At 63.7% G+C, this 20,189-nt stretch overlaps 3 protein-coding genes across 10 annotated transcripts; 1 reads left to right on the top strand and 2 right to left on the bottom strand.

Annotated features, from left to right (window-relative positions):
* Positions 1-240: 240 nt before the first annotated feature.
* On the bottom strand, positions 241-3,119 carry MRPS2 (mitochondrial ribosomal protein S2). The gene is made up of 4 exons (XM_042964862.1): positions 3,065-3,119; positions 2,694-2,819; positions 1,910-2,039; positions 241-1,333 (listed from the first exon to the last, which is right to left on the bottom strand). The coding sequence occupies exons 1-4, from the start codon at positions 3,102-3,104 to the stop codon at positions 691-693; spliced, it is 939 nt and encodes a 312-aa protein (XP_042820796.1). The 5' UTR covers positions 3,105-3,119; the 3' UTR covers positions 241-690.
* Positions 3,120-3,421: 302 nt separating this feature from the next.
* Positions 3,422-8,693, top strand: CD4H9orf116 (chromosome D4 C9orf116 homolog). 2 transcript variants are annotated; one of them, XM_042964864.1, is made up of 4 exons: positions 3,422-3,961; positions 4,785-4,863; positions 7,308-7,499; positions 8,258-8,693. In XM_042964864.1, exons 1-3 carry the CDS (start codon positions 3,804-3,806, stop codon positions 7,494-7,496), a joined length of 426 nt encoding a protein of 141 aa, XP_042820798.1. In that variant the 5' UTR covers positions 3,422-3,803; the 3' UTR covers positions 7,497-7,499; positions 8,258-8,693. The 2 variants fall into 2 exon arrangements, with proteins under 2 accessions (XP_042820798.1, XP_042820797.1); XM_042964863.1 differs by lacking the exon at positions 8,258-8,693 and having other exon boundaries at positions 3,429-3,961; positions 7,308-7,730.
* Positions 8,694-11,737: 3,044 nt separating this feature from the next.
* On the bottom strand, positions 11,738-19,364 carry PPP1R26 (protein phosphatase 1 regulatory subunit 26). Of its 7 annotated transcripts, XR_006210640.1 has the most exons (5): positions 18,407-18,773; positions 17,903-18,023; positions 17,723-17,805; positions 12,278-16,385; positions 11,738-12,145 (listed from the first exon to the last, which is right to left on the bottom strand). XR_006210640.1 is itself a non-coding variant. In XM_042964695.1 (4 exons), the coding sequence occupies exon 4, from the start codon at positions 15,877-15,879 to the stop codon at positions 12,385-12,387; it is 3,495 nt and encodes a 1,164-aa protein (XP_042820629.1). In that variant the 5' UTR covers positions 15,880-16,385; positions 17,723-17,805; positions 17,903-18,023; positions 19,282-19,364; the 3' UTR covers positions 11,738-12,384. The 7 variants fall into 7 exon arrangements, 6 of the variants coding, with proteins under 6 accessions (XP_042820629.1, XP_042820627.1, XP_042820630.1 ...); XM_042964695.1 differs by lacking the exon at positions 18,407-18,773 and adding an exon at positions 19,282-19,364 and having other exon boundaries at positions 11,738-16,385; XM_042964693.1 differs by having other exon boundaries at positions 11,738-16,385.
* Positions 19,365-20,189: the final 825 nt, after the last annotated feature.

The following is a 20,189-nucleotide window of genomic DNA, read 5'->3' as shown; positions in this document are numbered from 1 at the left end:
TGTTTCTGCGCGACGCGGGCTAGCACAGGCGGGCAGGTGTCCATGTACACGAGAGCGTGTGCGCCGCGGGGCGGCCTGATGGGTGGGTCCCCAGGGGCTGAGCCCTCTCCACCCCTCACATCCACGTGAAGCTTGAGAGTACCGTGAGCTCCGTGGAGCCCACGGCGGTCTGACGGACGCCACGCTGGTGAGCAGAGGCACATAAACCGCACCGTGCAACCCACAGGCCCCAAAGCCGCATCCGTCCAAGTGAAAGCTTTATTTCCGTTGGGATCCTGCTGTCTGCTTTGCCCGGCCCGCCCCCTCCCGGATGGGATGCTCTAGGTGGCTGGCCCTGCGGCCTCCGGTTCCAGAACAGCCCCAGAAACCGTGGAGGACGCAGCCCAACCTCGGCACAGTCTGGGAGACGATGAAGGGCGACTCGGTGGGAGGGCCTCCCCGACACACAAGGGACTGAATTTAGGGTGTAAGCGAGGCTTTCCGGACTCCAGGACGAGCGTGTCTTCCGGACTGCTGGCTGCTGGCCCTCTGTGCACCCGCTGGGACCCACGGGTCTCGAGTGGAGCCCCGGGCGGGGCGGGGGCGGCTGCCAGGAGCCGTTACTAGCAGCAGGGTCAAGAGGTCAAGTCGGGGTCAAGAGCCGCAGGACCCGCTAAGGACCGCGGCCGGGGAAGGCAAGGGGCTCCTGGCTCAGGGACAGGCGTGGCTGCCGCTCTCCTCGGGCAAGGGAGAGGACCTGTCGCCGGGATATGCTCCCAGGGAGGGCGGGTGAGCCGGCCCCCCGCCCCGGGCCCCCGGCCCCTCCTGGCCCTGCAGTCGATACAGGGCCTCCATATGCCTCCGCTTCTGCTTGGCCCGGTTGATGATCGTCTGGAAGAGCCTGCAGAAGAGGTGGACGGACGGGGGAGAGTCGTCGTTGCCGGGGACGGGGTAGGTGATGAGACACGGGTTGCAGTTGGTGTCCACGATGCCCACGGTGGGGATCTGCATCTTGGCTGCGTCTCTCACAGCCACGTGGGGCTCAAAGACGTTGTTGAGCGTGTGCAGGAAGATGATGAGGTCTGGCAGGCGGACCTTGGGTCCCAAGAGGAGCGGGGCGTTGGTCAGCAGGCCGCCCTTGAAGTAGCGGGTGTGGGCGTATTCGCCGCAGTCCCGGGCCGTGGTCTCGATCAGGTGTGAGAACTGCCTGTTGCGGCCCACAAACAAGATGACGCCCTTGCGATAGGCCACGTGGGCCGTGAAATTCAACGCCAGCCGCAGGTGCGCGGCCGTCTGTTCCAGGTCAATGATGTCCTGGTCCAGGCGACTCCCAAAAATGTACGGCTCCATAAACCTGCCGGAGACCCCACAAAGGCAAGGGTGAGCAAAGTCCACGTGGCCAATTGGGCGCCTTCTGGTCTGAACGCCCACCACCCGCCAGGGCCCTCCGTGGAGGACCCTCTGGGGCAACCATCCCCGGGGACGGCGCAGTCTGCAACCCGCAACCACGACGGCAGTGGGGGCCCCTGTCTGGCGAGTGATGGCCGGGAGGCAGTGGGGGTGGGGTGGGGTTCGGGGTGACCAGGACAGGCCTGGGCTACAGCAAGCCTCGGGCAGGTCTCCCCGCACCCACACGCCATCACGTGGGGATGCCACCGGAAGGAACGCCGCACACACATCTGAACGTGTGAATGCGCCACCGCTGCCTCCCTCGCCAGCCTCCACCCTGTGCCCCTGAGCACACAGTCCAGCATGGGGGCCAAAGCGGAGTCTGAGAATCAACCCCTGCTCCTCCCCGGGGCTCAGTGGCCCCGTCTGGAAGAGGACGAAACGCGCCAGTGCAAAAAGGGCCTTGGACTCCAAGGATCCCGAGGCAGGAGGGTCCCCGGGCCCCTCAGGCACCATCACACCGGGCCCCCGTGTCTGTCACCTGTGCCGACAGCCTGCTTTGTGCCCCAGGTGCACCCGGGCATCGAAGAGACTTCTCACGGAAAACAACTCCTTGACGTTGAAGAAGTCAGAGTGCTTGAGGGGCTCGTTGAGGATCCTGTCGTTGAGATCTGGGGTGGGGAGGAGAGGGTGCTGTGGCTTGCGGCCCCCCTGCTCCCAACCGGAAGGGAGGCAACATGGCCGGAGGGGGAGGGCCGGTAATTCCAGCTGACCAAAGTGCCGGAGGTCACGGGGTCCCTTCCAGGAGATTGGGGCTGCAGCCAGGCTCTGACCCCGGCTTTGCTCCTGGGTAACCCTGGTCAAGTCTATACCCAGAAAGGGGAGGGGCCCAGGCCGGTCCTGGGCGTGCCTCCCAGTCACCAGAGGAAGGTCCCGATCAGGCGTCCAGGGAGGGCTCAGCGGTCCAGAGGGCACCTCCCAAGGGGCCAAGCCACATGGGCCACCATTCGCTCTCCCTCCCCCCACCCGGGGAGGACAGTGGCCTTAGCCCCATCCTCAGATGAGAGCGGATGATAGGGCAGGGCAGCGAGGCACGAGCTCAGGCCACTGAAAGTGCACGTGCGGGTGCACCCAGCACACGGGGCTGCCGGGGGCAGGAGACGGAGGCAGGCTGCCCCTTCCTTCCTGGGTCCGCACCCCTCCGGGCCTTCACACCTAATGGCAGGGCACTCAGAACTCCTCGTGGCAGACGATTTCAACCCCAAACGGGGGAGGCCAGGCGCGGTCCCCTCAACACCCTAGGCTCGCAGAGGAGCCGACCTTACCGATGCTGCCTTCGGGCTCCCTGACGGCGGGGGTCGCAGCGCTGGCCAGGGTCCTGCCGCTCGGCCGGGCCCGCCCCGGGGTGGCGCTCTGGAGCAGACGCGGCCGCAGCGGCCCGGCGCAGACACCTGGGGAGAGAGCAGGCTGGTGGCGCGCGCGCCCGGCTGCTGTCCCTGCGGGGGCCTGGGTCCCCGCGCGGCGGGCGCTGCGTGACCCGCAGGCCTGGGAGGCGTCGCGCCGCCCCCCGTCCCCACCCCCCGCCCGCACCCCGCGCCCCTGCCCGTGCCCTCCGGCCCGGACCCGTCCCGCCGCGTCCCCGGGGGTCCCGCCCGCGCCCTGTGCTCCGCACCCCCCGGCCCCCGCGCACGCTCACCCGCGCCGAGCAGGCGGGACACGGACGCGGCGGGCGCCATGGCGCGGAGGGCGGACGGGGCAGGGACGAGCCCTGGGAGCGGCGCTCCTTCCGCCGCCGCCGCCAGCGCCCCGGCCGCAGCGCCGCCTGCCGGCCCGGAGGTGCCTCTGCGCTCCCCGCCGCTCGGCTCGGGGTCCGGCCGCGCAGGCCAGCGACGCGTGAGCCCCGGGCCCGACTTCGGCCCGCCGCCCGCCCGGACGCCACGGACACGGGAGGATGGAGCGGCCCGGCGGGGTCGGGGCGAGCGCGGGGTGTAGGGAAGCACGGAGTGTAGGGGAACCGGCCCTGTCCCCCCAGTTCGCCCCCTGCACCCCGCACGAGCCGCCGTCCCGGTGGGGGCCCTCCTCACCTCGGGCCAGTCCAACACAACCCGTCGTCTCCCAGGGGGACTCCCATAAGATTAGGCGCATCTGGAGTCTGCATTTAGAGGCCGGGTACGGGGCGGAGGGGGCGGGGCCTGACGTCCGGGGCCGGGGACACCCAGGCACGCGGTAAAACGGCGTGTGGAGCTGGAAGCGGGCCTTCTGCGGGTGAAGGCCGAGACCCGGGGTCCCCCGGCCAGTAGGGGAACGGCTGGGAAGGCCGTGGGCGCGGCGCCTTTAAGGCCCGACCGCCCAGTCAGGTGACCCGGCCGTCGCCTGGCAACGGGAAGCCGCGCGGACGCCCGCGCTCTCCCACCGACGCCGCCGAGGTCAGGCTCATGTCCGAGGCGAACCCTCGAGAGTGCGCGGAGGCTGCGGAGCCCCCGGCCCCCGAGGCCGCGGCCCCCGCGCCCGCGAAGAGAACCAGCGACTACTACCGCATAGACGGGGATCTGCCGGTCAGGTTCAACAACCCGGAGTGGTTTCGGGGCTACGGGTGAGGACGGAGTCAGGGGCCACCGGGCACGCGCTGGGGCTGGGTGGCGGCTCCGCTCACTAGGCCCGCACACACGAGTCCGCGGCCTGGCCCCGCGCCCAGCTGTTACCACCAAATGGGCGAGAAAGTCCTCCGAAAGCACAAGCGAGGGGCCTGCAGGCAGTGCAGGAGGGGCCGGGGTGGCCGGGATAAGTCCTACCTCTCCGGGCTGGGAGGCGCCGCCACCGGCACGCCTGAGCTGCTCATGGCTAACCCTGGGCCGTTGGTAGACCCCTGCCCTCCCTCACCTAGTCTCCCCTGCCATCCCGTGGACCGGGGGCTGTTATCCTGTCCCAGGACAGACAACTGGGGTGCAGAAAGGTGGTATCTCGCTCAAGCTCTGGAGGCATGAGACAGAGCTGATGTCCGAACCCAGCCACTCAGTTCAACTCAGGGTCAGCATCAGAGACCCTGGGCGTGTTTTCTCTCAGAGACCCCGGAGTGGACGACCCCCACCCCCCCCCCCCCCCCGCCCCCCAGCGGGGGTGTGGCAGCTGAGCCGCAGCTCCTGACCTCCCTGCCTGTCCAGGAAGTGACGGCAGGTGCCAAGACCCTGCGAGGGTTGCCTTTAGGGCTTTGGCCTGCCTTGGGGGAGAGTAAGGGCAGAGGTGAGCAGAGGGGGCGGGGAGGGTGAACCTGCGGGCCAAGGGAGCCCACGCTCACGGCTGCATTGCCAGCCTGGGGCGTTCCCGACAGAGCTCCATCAAGCAGATGTTTTAAGGCCGCGGCTTGGGCAGAATTAGAATAAATGCACGGAAAATAGAGTGTGTTTCTCATCTGCCAGGACCAAGGAGCCTGTCTCCGTGTACAGGACCAGTAACCAAGCTTACGGGAGCAGGGCCCCCACTGTGCACGAGATGCCGGTAAGCGGGGAAGCACGTGTATGTGGGGGGCGGGGGGCATCTCCAGGAGGAGGCTGCAACCCTGGATTTCTCAAAAGGGCAACACATGGGGGGGGCCGTCCAGAGGGGCCCCAAGTTCCAACATCACAAAGGGGGAGGGGGCACCTCAAATCTTTTTGAAACAGGGCCGGGTAGAAATAACTAAGTGAATTTGGCAACGAAGTGTTTTAAAGATGAGAACAGCGCACGTAGAGTGGCTTAAGACGTCCCCAGAGGCTGGCTCCTCTTACATAGACCCCCCTCCCCCCCCCCCCCCCCCCCCCCCCCCCGGCACCTTCAGGCATTGAGTTGGGAAGCAAATAAGGGATCGGCTGCCTCCTTTTTGTAATAATGCCTGATGTTAATGAACTCGTGACCTTAAGAGGCAGTGCCGGCGAAAAACCACAGGTTGCAACGGGACAAGGCACATTGGTGGATCTGGGGATCCGTGTACTTTTGGGTACCCCCCCACCCCCTTTTTGAGGTTGACTTCACAGTCTGGAGGTCTAGAACTGCCTTCTAAAACTCCCCTGAAGTCCCTCCTGGGCCCAGGTGAGGGGTCAGATGCACCAGCATAAGCATCCCCTGGATACCCAGGACAGTAGGGCCACCCATTTTGGGGTGACAGTGTGGTTTTTTCCTTCAAAATAGTCATCATTTTAAAAGGTCTGGTTAAAAAAAAAAAAAATTAAAAAAAAAAAAAAAAAAAGGTCTGGTTATATCGCTTATTTACGTGTTTTACATGGGGGATAGAGCTCTTGGGAGATTATGTGTCTAGAAAGTTTCCAGAGGGGCGCCTGGGTGGCTCAGTCGGTGAAGTATTCGACTTTGGCTCAGGTCACGACCTCCCGATTCATGGGTTCGAGCCCCACGTCGGGCTCTGTGTTGACAGCTGGGAGCCTGGAGCCTGCTTTGGATTCTGTGTCTCCCTCTCTCTCTGCCCCCACCCTGCTCGCACTCTGTCTCTCTCTCTCTCTCTCAAAAATAAATAAACATTTGGGGCGCCTGGGTGGCTCAGTCGGTTGAGGGTCGACTTCGGCTCAGGTCACGGTCTCGTGGTTTGTGAGATCGAGCCCCGCGTCCGGCGCTGTGATCACAGCTCGGATCCTGGAGCCCGCTTCGGATCCTGTGTCTCCCTCTCTCTCTGCCCCTCCCCTGTTCACGCTCTGTCTCTCTCTCAAAAATAAACATTGGAAAAAAATTGAAAAGAAAAATGATACCGCGAGGAAACTGTCCTCTGCGATACTGGAACGGTATCTGAAGCGTACAACACGAAAAGTGAACGCTGATGAACGAACGCTGTGGACTTCAGTGACGCGTGGATGTGTGGACGTCGGCTCAGCTGTCAGAAACGTGGCACAGTGACGCTCAGGGCGGCCGTCTGTGCCCTGGGGGGGGGGGGGGCCGTGATGGCTATCTGGGAACTCCGCGCTCCTGACTCAATTTCTCTGGAGCCCACAGCCTCTGCCCCGAGAAAAGACAGTCTATTAAAAACATGCACGGAAGCCATTTCTCTTTGTCCCCGCTTCCTGCCAAGGAGACACAACAGCCAGCGATCTTGACAGGAGGCTAGCTAAAGAACAGCTCACCTGTCCAGGGTGAGCCATCTGGCAGAGAGCCCCAGGCCCGGGCGCCCCAGGGTCACCCGATGATGCTGTGCTGTTGGACTGATCCCCACCACCCTAGCGCCTGCACACGGGAGCTCGGGCTTGTCTGGGGGTGGTCCTCACCGCACCCTCACCCCACTAAGGCAGTGCCCCCCCGCACCCCTGCACTGGTGGGGCGTGGGCATCAGAAGCGTGTTACAGCTCTCTACAGGGGATTCACGTACGCACTCAGGGCTGAAACCCACGCGTGTCGACTTTGGCTCTTCTCTGCAGAAAAGGAAACTGACATTCAGAGAGGTCCAGATGCGTATCTGGTGGCACGGTTGGTCCGAGCAGAACTGGGGTGGCTTGGGGCCAGCAGTGGCTGTGCTACGCCCAGGTGGCCCGTAAGCGGTCCTTCAGTCCGTGCGTAGCGAGCTATTAGTAAGTGTTCCCAGACGTCACCTATAAATTGGGATGGTCTGGGGGCTCCCGGGTGGCTCAGTCGCTGACGCGTCCGACTCTCGATCTCGGCTCAGGTCGCCATCTCCCGGTTCACAGGACGGAGCCTCGAGTCGGGCTCAGCGCTGAGCCTGCTTGGGATTCTTTCCCACTCCCTCGCCTCCTGAGCGTGTACACTCTGTCTCTCAAAATAAATCAATAAAATTATTAAAAAAAAAAAAAAAGTAAACAGGGACGGCCTGGGCCATTCTGCCCACCCTGACGTCGCTGCTTCCTGGGGGCGGAGACGACATTTTCTTACAAATTCTTGCTCTTCTTCCAGAAATGCCCGACCGGCTGCACACCCCATTAATTCTTGTGTCCCCTTGCCACTTCCAGAAAGTATTTTACCCAAATTCGGGCAAGTTTTCCAGACAACTTGCGGCCGGTGGGATGTTCCGGAACAATACTTTCAACGTCTGCGTGGAGAAGAGCGTTGTGACGGGTCCCGACAACTACATCACCTCCTACGACCGCTTCAACTTCCACCCCAGCTACAACGTCAACAGGCCCTCCATCTGCGATTGAGAGGTCAGGGGTCCCCTGACACCAGCAGCAATGACCTGACACATTGCCCCCCGTCTCCCGTAATTTGCCCAATCGTGAAGGTGCAGACTTCACTGCTTTCCCTGACAATGTTTGCTCTTTACATTAGGAAAACATGCGGACGGGGCAGTAACGTCCTATGTGCTCGTTTTACTTCCGAGCTGGGAAGGATGTTAGTGGCTTGACTTTCCATTAAAAAAGTCGCAGCATTCTGAATTCTGGACTCACCTGTAATCAGGGAACAGGACCGTGGGCGTCCTGGGACCCAAGTTTTGGCCTGGCACGAGGAAGGCCTGGGTAACCCCCACCCCCCTCCCCTGTCCCCCGTGTCTTTCTCGGCAGCCGTTTCACACTCCAGACAGATCCCGGAGTGGGTTTCCTGTTCTAAAGCGCCTTGGTGGAAATCGGGAGGGTGGGATGCCCTGCCTGGAGGGAGGACGGGGGCCGTGCGGGGAAGAAGGGCAGGAACACAGCCCCCTGTCCCTGACGCATGCTGGCCGGCGTGGAGTCCCCGGGAACATCCTGCGGCCACCGAGAGGGGCAGGGCCTGGAGGCCAGATCAGTGGAACGGGCCTGGCCAGCGCCTCTCGCGGTTGGAGGGGGTGATGTGTCCGTGGGACTTGTCCCTTTGTGTTCATTTCCAATGTTCAGTAAAACGTTAAGAAAAATCCCGGCAGGCAGGGAATAACGCATTTTCTGGGTGGGGTAGCAATGACAGTGCGTGCACGTTGATTTCTCTGCAGTCCTCGATCGATTGAGGTACGAGAGCAGGACGTGTTCATCATGGGAAATCCAGAAGGCACTCGCTCTAGACAGAGGCCACGGTTACGTTCCACGGATGCTATCTCCTTTACAAAAATCGTGGTCCCGTCAGAGTGGGAAGGAATGAAACGCCATGACTGGTTATTTCTTCATTCAAACCTTTTGATTATTAATACACAGAAGTAGACATTTTGGCCACAGGCTTAATGTCCCATTTGGAACGGAAATGGTTTCCAGAGAAAGTCGATATTCTTAATAAAAAGATGCAAAGCTGAGCCTGAAGCCAGGGTCTGTGCGTTATCTTTCTGAGCCACAAAACCAGTGGGCTCTCCAGGCATCGGGCCAAAAATTACTTTCCACGACCCTTCACTAAAAAATACCCAAATCCTGGGGACGCTTCTGTGCTGAGCCTCTGTTGAAATAAACACAAGACAAAGAATGCCTTTTTAACCAAGTTTCTAAACTCCCCGAAAAGAATGAACTCCTGCCTCGGCAGCTATGAAAAGCAGGTTGGGGACTCCGGGGAAGGGCAAAGTTAGCTGGCAAGATAGCCGTTTTTCCTCCTGGTCGGAGCTGGTGAGTGCCACGCTCGGAGAGGCCGCCCCTGCGGCCGGCTGGGGGTGCCAGGGGAGCCGACATCGCCAGACCTGGGCATCCTAACAGGTGCTGGGTGCTTCGACGCGTCACGGCCGATAAACTGCTCTGTCAGAGATGCTAGTGAGGTAAAGCTACACTCTACGTGCATTGTAAGCAGAATGAATGTCTGGGAAGATGGAAACCAGAAATAACTTTGATAGAACATATATGCCCGTCTTCCCGCGAGAGCGGGAGCGTCTCCAGCTCAGGCTCCCGGCGTCCTCGTCCTGGCGCACCCCTGTCTGCTGGCTTGGGTTCTCGGAGGACCTTGACGTCATCACCTGGGGCGAGTCCCAGGCCTGCCCGACGCGGAGCCCGCCTTGGGTGTGTCTGGGGAGGCGTGGCCGCGGGCAGGGGACCCCGCAGCCCTGGCCCCGACGCTGCACACAAGTCTTACGGGGACTCCGGTGCCTATAAACTTCTCTTTTGGCACGTCTTCCACCAGGAATCTTCATGTGTTGAGGGCAGACGCAGAGCGTTTAGGTGGACGGTCTCACGGAAGGCCGCGGGGACGCGCGGGGGCCGGGTGCCCGAATCACGGGAAGGACCCCGTCCCTCCCTGGCCGCGATCCTGACGTCTCTCAAAGTCCTCACTCCGCGTCAGAACAGTTAGGGAAGAGGCCAGCACGGCATCTCTGTGTTTCCTGACTGTGACGTCAGGAAAGCCTGTCTTGACCCACGAGGAGGCCTGGCCGGGTCGGGCTGTTTCCTTCCACCACGAGACGCGACGCAGAGAACCGGGGCGTCACTAGGCCCCCGCCGCTTGGCTGCCGGGTGGGGTGAAGGGCAGCGGCTTCGCGCGCTGAACACGTATTTCCATGCGCATCAGTAACTCTTTGTCTCTCGGTCGCAGTCGGTGAGAACACAGGGTTCCAAACACACAGGAAATGCGTCCACACTGGGCGGAACGTCTGTCCAGGGCACCGAATGGCAGAAACCCAAAGACTCTGCAAATAACAGACTATTTCCCGCTCCGGGTCCGCCTTCCCTGGAGCGAACCCGGTGGTGGCTTGCAGGGTGGATGGTGGGTCCCTTAAACAGGCCCTGAAATTAGTTCGGAGGGCGGTGGGGGCGGGGAGCAAGGGCGCAATACTTTTCATCTTTTTATATGAGCAGAGAAGGCGCTAGAACTTAAACTTAGGGCCCGATTTCCCGAGGCGACTGTGTCTCAGCTCCAGAAACCTGCCAAGAATTCAGATGTTGAGCCATAAAAGGAGGGAGTGAGCCTTGGCTGTAGGAGACCCTCCCTCTCCTGATGGACCTCACGTCTGAACCCCCGGGACCCTCCCTCCCCTCCCTACCTCTCTTCCCACTGTGCCCATTAGGCCTCTCTCCTTCTTTGCATTAAATGAATGAACCTTTGGCCCCAGGCACACAGACCCCTCCTTCCCCCGGAAGCGAGGCTTGATTTGGGAACACACGGTCCCCCTGCCCGCAGAGGTGGGTGCACATTCGGCACCCCGTGCGGCAGCTCCCTGGACACTGCTACTCAGGGCTGTGGCGTCAGGTCCCGCACACTCACCCCACCACGGCCCCCTTCCCAGAGATGGTGGGGGTGGTGGGGAACCTCTGGCCTGGGCCCCAGCATGCGCCAGAGTTGACCTAGGGCACGGGGTCCCTGGGAGGGACCAGCCCAAGCAGGCTTGTGCCTGGTGTGTGTGAGAACAAGGCGTGTGTGAACAGCGGTGCCCCACGCAGAATGGGGGTCAGTGTCGCAGAGGCCGCGGGAACCCGGGGACAGGAAGGAGGCATGCGTGAAGGGTGCCGGGCCTGGAGGAGACAGCAAGCAGCAGGGGCAGGGGGTACTCAGAGCTAAGTGCACAGGAGGGTCCTCTAGTCACCATCCCGTCCCACAAAGGCCACTCTGGGTAAGACGAGCTGCTTAAGCAGATTTACAAGCAGGGCTGGACTCATTTGCATTAAAAAAAAAAAAAAACCCAGTTCCTATATACAAAACAAGCTGATTTTCGTTTCCAAGTGTTAAAAGCACTTCTTCAAAATTAAATGTAAAGCATGGATCACACGAACTGTTTCTCCGGGGGGGCACCAAAGCGAGTTAAGAGCCGGCCACGGGGCTGGTGGACGGACCCCTGCAGGTGTCGGCGGGCCGGAGGGCGGGCTGCAGGCTGAGGGCCCACGGGTGCTCCCCGGCCTATGGGTGCAGAAGGGGCCGTCGCTAAACCCCAGGGTGCACAAGCCTGTAGAAAATTCACTTGCACGTCTGAATACTAAACTCAGCTGCAAAGCAAACCTTGTCCAGGTCCGTCAGCTGAATGCAACAGTGAGTCGTAAAACTCAGGGCCGCAGACAAAAACGTTTGCCGGACGTTTTGCACGTCAACGTCGTGACCGCTGAGTGTCCACCCCACGCGACAGCAGCCCCTCCTGTCTCCCCGGCAGCCTCTGAGCAGAAGGCACGGAAAGCCACACTCTCCCCCCCTCCGCAAGGCACCTTGGCTTGTGGCACAGCTCAGACCCACCGCGAGGCCGGGGGCCCTGCCCACCCCCACTCGCAACAGCGCAGGCAACGGCCCATCGTGCCTCGGGGAGGCGGGCCCTGGGGAAGCCGCCTGGCGCACCTGCTGAGTGCGTGAGTGTGTGTGTGTGAGTGTGAGTGAGTGAGTGAGTGTGCGGGCACACCCTGGCGAGGCCCTGGTCCCTGGAGGGTGCTGGGCCTCATCCCGGGCTCTCCAGACGTCTGGGCACCACAACAAGGAAAGCGGCCCCGGCCTCGTGTGTTCCCGAGTGCCCACGGGGAGGAGGGCACTCTCAGGGGACGTCACCTTCCCAGACCGTGACGGACGACGAGGAATAATGGCTCCCATACGAAAAGGGCTTTATTGGGCTGTTAGAATCACACAGGAATTGAACAGGGCTGGACGTTAAACAACACAGGCTTGGGTGCCGGTCCGTCCGCCCGCTGGCCGTTGTGCTTTGAAATGTTCTCCCGCAGAGGCGGTGACCGCAGCGCTCAGAGGACTCACCCTGGCCTCGTGGGACCGGCGGCCTTCAGGTCACAAGAGCTGTCCAGTAGCTTCCCGACGGAGGCCTCCGGGGGCGCTTCTGGGACGCTCAGGGCGGGCGTCCACCGCTGCCTTCCCAGGCACGGCCAGACCCTTCCGGCGGCCACACTGGTGGTCAGGGTCACCTGAGCCCTGGCTGTGACGGCCAAGCCAAGTGGCCGCTAATCTAAGCCTCGCACGCAGACCACAGAAAGCGGCAGTTAGGAATGCCCTACAAAACCAAACAACAGCATTTTCCAAAAATACTTTTTACAGCACTTTAAATAATTTACAAAAAGGCTACAAAAACCCTATTTTCCAGGACACATCTGTTAAATAACACCACCGCTCCCGGCGGGCCTACCCGTCTACGGGGCTGCGCAGGGGGCCTTCCCGTTCCGGGCCCAGGCTCGCGAGCAGCGGGCGCACACAGACGCGCTTCCCACAAGGACACAGAGCCAGCACGCATCCTCAGGGCTGGAGGGCTTTGCCCTTGGCCGCCGGGCCGCCGCCCTCCTCCACGGACGTGTCGCTGAGTTCGCTCGAGTCGCTGCCCACGGCCTCCCGGGCCTCGTCCTCTCCACCGACGGCCCTCCGCCTGTACCTCAGGTCCAAACCGTCGTCCTCAGAGCCCGAGTTCCTCCTGGCGTGCAGGGTGCACGCAGCCTGTGACTTCCGGCTGGGCCAGCGTCCGCCTTCCTTCTTCGTGAGCAGGCGCGAGCCTCCGGACACGGGGCTGTGGCCAGCCGGCGTGTCTCTGAAGGCCGAGAAGGACGGGCCCTGCAGGGGCAGACTCAGGGGCGGGCTAAAGACTCCCGCCTGCTTCCCCCCCCAGGAGACACTCTTCCCGAAGTGGAATAACTGTGTGGACAGCAGTGAGGAGAAGCCCGCGAAGGGTAGGCCTTTCTTGGGGTCCTGGCCCTCCGGCCCCTGGTCTCTCTGGCCCCCGAGGCCCCCTCTCCACACGGCCTCTCTGCCCTCTGGGCTCAGCGCCCACGCGCTCTGCAGCCGACTCTGGTGGGCGAAGTCGGCCCACGGGAGGGCGAGGCCGGTCTGGGGGCCCCCCAGGCCATCCGCTCCCGGCTTGCGAGTCCGCGGGCTCCGGCCCCGTGTGGTCACAGCAAAGGCCGCACCGGGGCTTTCCGTCCGGATGCCAGCTTCGACGTGAGTGGGCGGCGGGCCAAGAGCACGCTCTCTGGCACCCCCGGCCCCTCGCGGGCTCTGATCTCTGTGAGTGCAAACGAGTCTCCGACCGGCAGCCGACCCTCTGGCGGACAGGGCCCCGGCCGTGCCGGTGCGCCTGGCCAGGGCCGCAGGGAGGCAGGCCTGCTCCGCCAGGGGGCCGCTCCTCCCGCCTGGAAGGAAGGCCCTCCCCGTGCCCCCAGGGCCACCCCTGCCCCGCTGGCTCTGTGTGCACACACCGGGCTGAAGGGCCAGGGCGGGAGTGGACACCTTCTGGCACGGCAGCTCGGGCCTGGGCATGCTCCGTGTGCCCGGGGCGGCGGGGCCCCCTCCTAGGGCCTCTGAACCGCTCCCGGACTCCTTGGCCTTTTCGGCCAAAAACCTTCTAATCTCCAGCTCGATGCTGTCATCGCTGTCCACAGAGCTGCTGTCATCGGGCGGGGGCCCAGGGCTGGGGCTCGCACCTTGAAGTTCACAGGCTTCTGCGTCACCGCAGAACGAGTTCCCTTCGGACGCTTTTCTCCTTGACTGGAGGACCGGGGGCGCGTCCGCGGTCCCCGTGCCGTCTGCCCGCGTTCTCTCCGTTTCCCTGCAGGAGACGCTCAAAGTTGTTTTCACCTGATTCTCTCTGCTGTCTTTTTTGGGTTTGGAGAAGCAACTCTTCAACAGAGGAGGGCTCTTGTCTTTCCAGTCCTTCTGGCAGCCCCCGAGTTTATCCACGCACTGGGTCTCAGTGGTGCTGAACCTGACCTTCCTCTTGCACGCGGCCCTGGGGTCCTTCCACCTCCTCCTGAGCCTGCGCCTGGACCGAAGCAGGTCCTTGATGGCGGTGTCCAGGTCCTCGTCGCTGTCCAGTGAGCTGCTCTTGTCCTCCGAGCTCCCCTCCCCCCCGGTGCTCCTCACCGCGGCCGCCTTCCCGTGGCCGGGCCACCCGCCGCCCCTCGCGTCCGGGCCACCGTGCTGCTCGCCCAGCTCCAGTGGCCTGCAGGAGAGGGGCTGGCCCCTGGTCTCGCCCTCCGTCCTGGGGGCCTGGCCGGGCTGCGCGTTCCCGGGGCCGTGGTCTGCGGCCTGGGCCCCCTCCTGCACCATCTCTCTTGTTTTCTTGGGTGTGGACGGCCGCACAGCGTTGCTGCCTCCCCTGCGTTTCCTTCTGCAGCTCAGCGACAGGCCCAGCGTTTTGGAGACAGGGACCCCGGGGCCAGGCGACGGCGGTGGGCTCTGTGTGGACTGTGGGCGGCTCTCCGTTGTGGCCAGCCAACCCCCCGACTGAGCCTTCAGAGCCAGGAACGTCCGGATCTCCTGCTCGATGCTGTCATTGCTGTCCACGGAGCTGCTGTCCCCGTCGGAGCGGGCAGGCAGGGCTAGGGGGTAGGAGAGCGGGCTGGCAGGCGGGGGGCTCTCGCCGCCCCCCACGGGGGCTGGCAGGATCGTTTTGGAAATGTCCAGGATCGCTTCCGCGCACATCAGCTCGGCGGATGTTTCTGCCCCGCACGGCGGCCGTTCGGCAAGCTCGTCTTCGGCAGCTCTGGGTTCCCTGGGGGGCCTGGAGGGGGGGTCAGGGGCAGGGCCACCTGGGCGGAGGTCCACGGCCTTCGGGGCCGCCGGCTTCTTCCTGCTTGGTGTTTTCCTGTGGGCTTCGGGCAAGGCACTTTTTGTGGAGTGGCTTGTGCCGCGTGGGGGAGGGTCGGGCCCCCTCCCCTCCGCGAAGGGCGCTCTCTGCGGCGCGTCTCCGCTCGCCTCCTTCCTCTTCTCCAGCTGGTACAGCTGGATGGCCTCCTCGATGCCATCGTCACTGCTGGAGCCGGACGCCTCGGGCACCGGGGCCGTGCTCTTGGGTCGCTTCGCCCTCCTTCCGGGGCCCGCGCTCCTCCTGATGGTACCTTTATTCTGGGCCGCTTCCGCAGGCTCCACAGCCGCCTTAGACCTGAGGCCTCGGGGCCGCGTGCTCACCCTCGACAGCCTGGGGGGTTTCCGGAAGAGAAAATCCCTGCAGGCTCCAGTCACACCCGGTGCATGGTGTGCCCTGACCGCCAGCTCTTTGCTGGACCTAAACGCCGGTCTGGCCGGATTATCGCCGGGGTCTGGTTTTGTGTCCACGGGAACGTCACCTCTTGGGGTCTCGTGTTGTCTCTTCTCGTTCAGAAACTGCTCTATCTCTGCCTGGATGCTCTGCTCGAAGGAGTCATCGCTGCTAACGCTCGCCGGGGAGGCGGAGCCCTGGTCCCGGCCGGCTCGCACGCGGCTGCCAGGGGCGCCCCCTGAGCTGGGTGCCAGCTTCGGGGGACACGGGGCCGTCGGGGCGCTACTCCGGGGAACCTCCGGTCTGCACCGCCTCCCCCCGTCCGCGGCCCCGGACGGCTGGGCGGCCCCGCCCTTGGCCTTTAGGTACTCCTGGATGGCTTCTTCGATGTCCCGGTCCACGGAATCGTCGCTGTCCGAATCCAGCACCAGGGGGCCAAAGGCTGCAGCTTCCTCCTCCCTGGAGGGGGCAAAATCGGCAGCAAGCCCACAGGCGGCAAACGCGGGGTTGGCGGCCAGCCTGGCGTCCCGGCCTCTCTCTGCCCTCTGGCTTCTCTGCAGGGCAAGCTCATTGCTCATGCCCAGAGCGGCCTCGTGGCTCTGCAGCGTGCTAATGACCATCTGCACTCGGGCACTCACCGAAGCCCTCGCGACGCCCTCGTGCGGCTCTGCGAAGCCCCCGGGAAACCTAAAGCCCCCGGGTGTGCCAAAGGCCTCCCATTTCGACTGGAGAGCAACCACAGGAGGGGCGTTCATGAGAAACATTCTAGCAGGCGGGGAGGGACGTGCGGAAAGGCGACTCTTTATTTTTCTGCCCGTTTCACATCCTGGGAGGAAAGAGGGGGGGTCATCGCAACTCTGTTGGCGCACGCGGCCACGGAGAAACGGCACGCCAGGCTGGAGTCCAGAGACGCGGCTCAGAATCCGGTGCCGGGTGAGCCGGGGGCGCGGGGGGGAGGTCACTCATGCTTCCTGGGCCTCGGTCCGCGCAGCTGCAGGGGGAGGCGCGGAAGGACCCGCCCCCGAGCCATGGGCACCGGGCTCACACCGAGGCCCCCGCAAGCGTCTCTTCCCCGTCCTGCGTTCCTGCTTCGGCCTTCCGTCTTCTCTGCGCGGGAAGCGAGGTGTTATTTGCCGCAGAAGGCTGCCAACAGGTGCCGACGGGATCAGGTGCGCGTATGCGTCTCCGCAGGTTAAAAAGAATGACTGTGTGAATGTAAGCTCAGGGTGACTTCGCGGATAGTTTCCTTCTCCATGTGGAAAACAAGCCCCTGAAATAAAAAGTTATGTGCCGTGAGCAATGAAAAAACGAATTCCCCAGACAGTCTTTAAAGAGCCACAGAGCCTACAGCCTTTTTGTTTAAAAACTGCCAGGCGGTCTCATGGGCTGATATCATTCTTTGCTAATCGGCAGAGAAGCCGTCCCACACGCTGTCACGCGCCCTTTCTCATCCTGCGTGGTTACTCCGGTTCCCGCATCTCGGACCGAGGGTGGCTGCGTCAGCGGAACCGCTGGGCTGGTCCTGGGAGCGGTTCTGAGGACCTGTTTGCAAAGCACCCTTCCGCTAAAGGTCAGGGACCGCTGCAGAGGGGGATGTGACGGGCACCGTAGAGAGTCGCTTAGAAAATACAAGACACGTCACCTAACTGGTCATTCCTAACCTGTTTTTCTGATCCCTGATTTCTGACCACCCCCCCCCCCCAATTAGAATGCAAAACATCTGTGATGCAAGACAGCTTTGCAGCATTTACAGCAACAGGGAAACTGAGTTCCGCCCCAGGATAGTGCCGGGCACGGCTGTCACCGCCTTTGAACCCCAGTGGACAGACCGGAACCGGCCTGTGTATCTGCTTTGCTTTTAACATGGACCCTTCTCTACCAGGAGCCTCCGTCCCGACGAGCACATCATCTTGTATTTACACACCACAGTCCTCTCCAAGAAAAGCGTGGCCGGCAACCTAGGCACAGACTTGCCCAAACAGGTGCAACTTAACCAGAGGGCACAACAGCTTCGGAAGCAAGCCGTTCACTATCACTGATTCGTGTGTCCCCAAAGTGAAACTATTACGTAAAAGCATTTATTGCAATCACTTGAAATTCTCAAGGCCAGGTTCGGTGGGATAACACAGGAGCCAATGTTTGTAAAGCATTTCGGGGGTTAGGTCTTCCTCCCCTCCCCTCCCCCCTTCCCATTCCTTTACCGACTTTTAAAATAGACTTTTGACTGCCACAGGGTAAAGAAAATCAGAAACATCTAATTCAGATGCCGAAACTTCAGCTAGTACAGATTTTTTTTTTTTTTTTTTTTTTTTTTTTTTTTTTTAGAAAGAGCATTAATTTAAGGGCTTGAAATTGAATTTTGGAAAAACTTAACCCTGAGACCAAAGACAGTTAATCACAGCTAATTCACAACTATCCTGGGCTACAGATCTGGTACCAGAGGAAGTATGTGAAGCTATCTGCCAGTTCTCAGACCCCGGCATCCCACTGCGGCCCCAAATCTCTCTCGTAACATCACCCTCCCGGAAGGCTCCCGGGGTCACAGACCGGTGGGGACAACAGGGTGGGGAGAGGGCTCTTTCAGTGGCTAGGGGAGTCTGTGCCCACCTTGCAGTGGGGGTTATTCCAGCTGCCTCAGCAAAATGACAGAGATCATGAGATGTTCGCGTCAGCCTCGGGCTCTGAAGAGTCTATATCAAGAATGTTAACTACTTAAGCCGCAATACAATTTTTAAAAGCGGGCGCAGCAACGAACCCAAAGGCACTGGGCTGCAGTGATTTCCATACCACGTAGCATAGCTGGGGGAAGGACAGACACTGGTCTCCCCGTGTTCACCGTGTTCCCGTGGTTGCACGGCTGTAGAGAGCTCAGACTCCCAGTGAGGAGGCTTCTGAACTGTCAAATCACCTAGTGCGAGAATGAGGTAAAAAACTCACAGGGAATCTCCAGCGACAGCTTGCGTATTTAAAACAATCAACTACATAAGATGAATCATTCGGAAAAACTCCCCAAAACTATACTTGGAGAGAACTGTGAGCCGAAGCTTTGTCAAATAGCCACCCTGTACCCCGAGAGCCCCAAACCAGGCCTGGAGGGTGGCCAGTGGGGCCACCCAGCCCTGCACCCCAAAGCCACGAGGTGCCAAAGCTGGAAGCGCGTTGGGGGGGGGGCACCCGGGCATCTCAGTGTGGATGCCAGACCCCAGGGGGGCGCGGAGGACAGAAGCTGGCTTATCCTCTGAACAGTCTGGCTCCCTGCACCAAATGCCCCAAGCACATTTCTCGGCTCACCAAAGAGTGGTTCAGCTCCTGTCCTTCCCGCTCAGGTGGCAGCTTCCCCTCGTGGGGGAGGATGGTGAGGGTCAGGGTACCAGGCCCAGAAGGAGGGCCTGGGGGTGGGGGTGGGGGGCAAGTGGGCGTGGGCCTGCCAGGAGAGGAGGGTCCACAGGGTCGCCACGACTTCTTCTCCCGCGAAGCTGCCGGGCCACCGCCTGTGTCCGGGGGCGCAGCGGCCGAGACCCTCCCAGCGGGCCCGGCCCCGGGGCGCTCGGCCAGGGGAGCCCGGGCACCTCCCGCGGGGCGGGGCCGGCCTCCGCCCAGGTCTGCGCCGGGGATGCGCTGGCGGCCCGAGGCCCCGCCGAGGCCCCGCGACCCTCCCGGAAGCCGCGGCCGGGCGCGGGGCGCGGGGCGGGGTCGCCTTTCCGCCCGAGGGCCGGGCCCGCGGCCGTGCTCGGGGCGGGGAGCCCGGCCAGGCCGGAAGCGCCCGCCGCGGGGCCTCACCTGCGCGCACCTGGGCCCGCCCGCCGCGCGCCGCCGGCTCCGAGGGCCGCCGGGCCGCCTCGGGGACGCGCTCCCCGACCCAGGCCAGGCGGCAGCCCGGCGCCCGCCCCCCTCCCCACCCCCCCAACCCCCCGACCCGGCCGCGCTCGCCCCGCCCCGGCCTCGCCGCCCCCCGGCCCGCCGCCCGCGCGCGCGCGCGCGCGCGCGCCCCGGGGAGCGAGGGAGGAGAGGAGAGGGGAGGGGAGGGGAGGGGACGGGAGGGGAGGGGACTGGAGGGCAGGGCGGGGGAGGCGGCGTGCCCGCGCGGGGCCGGGGGGCGGGCGCGCCGGGGGCGGGGCGGGGCGGGGCGGGCGCGGGCGGCGGCAGCGCCCCCTCCCCGGACCTACCGGCGGCCGCGCTCCGGAAGCCGTGCCCGGTGGCTGGGCATCATGGGAATGGCACGGCCGAGTTCCGGGGGAGGCGCGCGGCCCGCCGGACCCCCGCCCGCTAGCGCGCGCCCACCTGCCGGCCGGCTGCGGGGCGCCCCCACACCCACTCCCGCGCCCCCCGCCCGGCGTCCGGCCGCGCCGCCCGCGCCCCGCCCCGCGCGCCCGGGCTCGCTCCGGCCCGGGGCGCCCCCCGCGCCGGGGAATTCGGGGTGGCTGACGTGTGACCCCCCCCCCACGCCCGCCCTGCCGGAGGCGGGGCCGGCGCTGGGGGCCGCCCTGTCCCCGGGGTGCCGGCGCGGGGGGCGCGCGCTCCGTAAACGCTGGAAGGTTGGCAGCCGAAGGGGCGGGCCGGAGGCCGGCGCTCGCTGGCTCCTCCGTCCTGACGTCGGTGCCGTGGTGACCCGCTGCAGCGTTGCTAGAAGTTCCTCCACGAGCGTCCATCGTGTCCCTGGCGCCCGGTCCGCGGCGCGGTCCTCGTCGTCTTCCCGCGCGCGACGGTTGAGCCCGACGTCCGGCCGCCCGGCCCCAGGGCCCCCCAGGCTGCCTGCTCCGGGGCCGGCTTCCTCTCCGGGAAAGCTGCCCAGGCCGCCAGCTGCCTGCGCCTTTAGTTTGGGCCGTGGCCTCCTCGCAGTGCGCGCTTACTCCTTCCCCCCAGCTAACAGATCAGGAGCCCCAGGAGGCTGAGGAGAGGCAGATCCCCCTCCCAGGGAGAAGAGGCAGGTAGGAGCCCACCAGGCACGCGTGGCTCAGTCACTCAGGTCTGGGCCCCTGGGAGTGTGGGCCCTGGGCCTGGCCTCCCGGGTTGGGGTTCTGTGGGGTGGGGTGGGGGGCGGAGTGGACACCAGCAGCCCCGTTCCTCCTGCGCG

Source organism: Panthera tigris, chromosome D4, assembly GCF_018350195.1.
Source record: "Panthera tigris isolate Pti1 chromosome D4, P.tigris_Pti1_mat1.1, whole genome shotgun sequence".
NCBI lineage: Eukaryota > Metazoa > Chordata > Mammalia > Carnivora > Felidae > Panthera > Panthera tigris.
This window is presented reverse-complemented; position numbering and strand designations above follow the sequence as displayed.

Coding starts and splice junctions, on each gene's coding strand:
- MRPS2 (XM_042964862.1), bottom strand. CDS start 3,104: ATGGCGCCCGCCGCGTCCGTGTCCCGCCTGCTCGGCGCGG. Junction 2,820..3,064: donor GTCCCGCCTGCTCGGCGCGG/GTGAGCGTGCGC, acceptor CTCTCTCCCCAG/GTGTCTGCGCCGGGCCGCTG. Junction 1,334..1,909: donor AAAGCAGGCTGTCGGCACAG/GTGACAGACACG, acceptor GGTCTCCGGCAG/GTTTATGGAGCCGTACATTT.
- CD4H9orf116 (XM_042964864.1), top strand. CDS start 3,804: ATGTCCGAGGCGAACCCTCGAGAGTGCGCGGAGGCTGCGGAGCCCCCG. Junction 3,962..4,784: donor GAGTGGTTTCGGGGCTACGG/GTGAGGACGGAG, acceptor CTCATCTGCCAG/GACCAAGGAGCCTGTCTCCG. Junction 4,864..7,307: donor CCACTGTGCACGAGATGCCG/GTAAGCGGGGAA, acceptor TGCCACTTCCAG/AAAGTATTTTACCCAAATTC.
- PPP1R26 (XM_042964695.1), bottom strand. CDS start 15,879: ATGTTTCTCATGAACGCCCCTCCTGTGGTTGCTCTCCAGTCGAAATGG.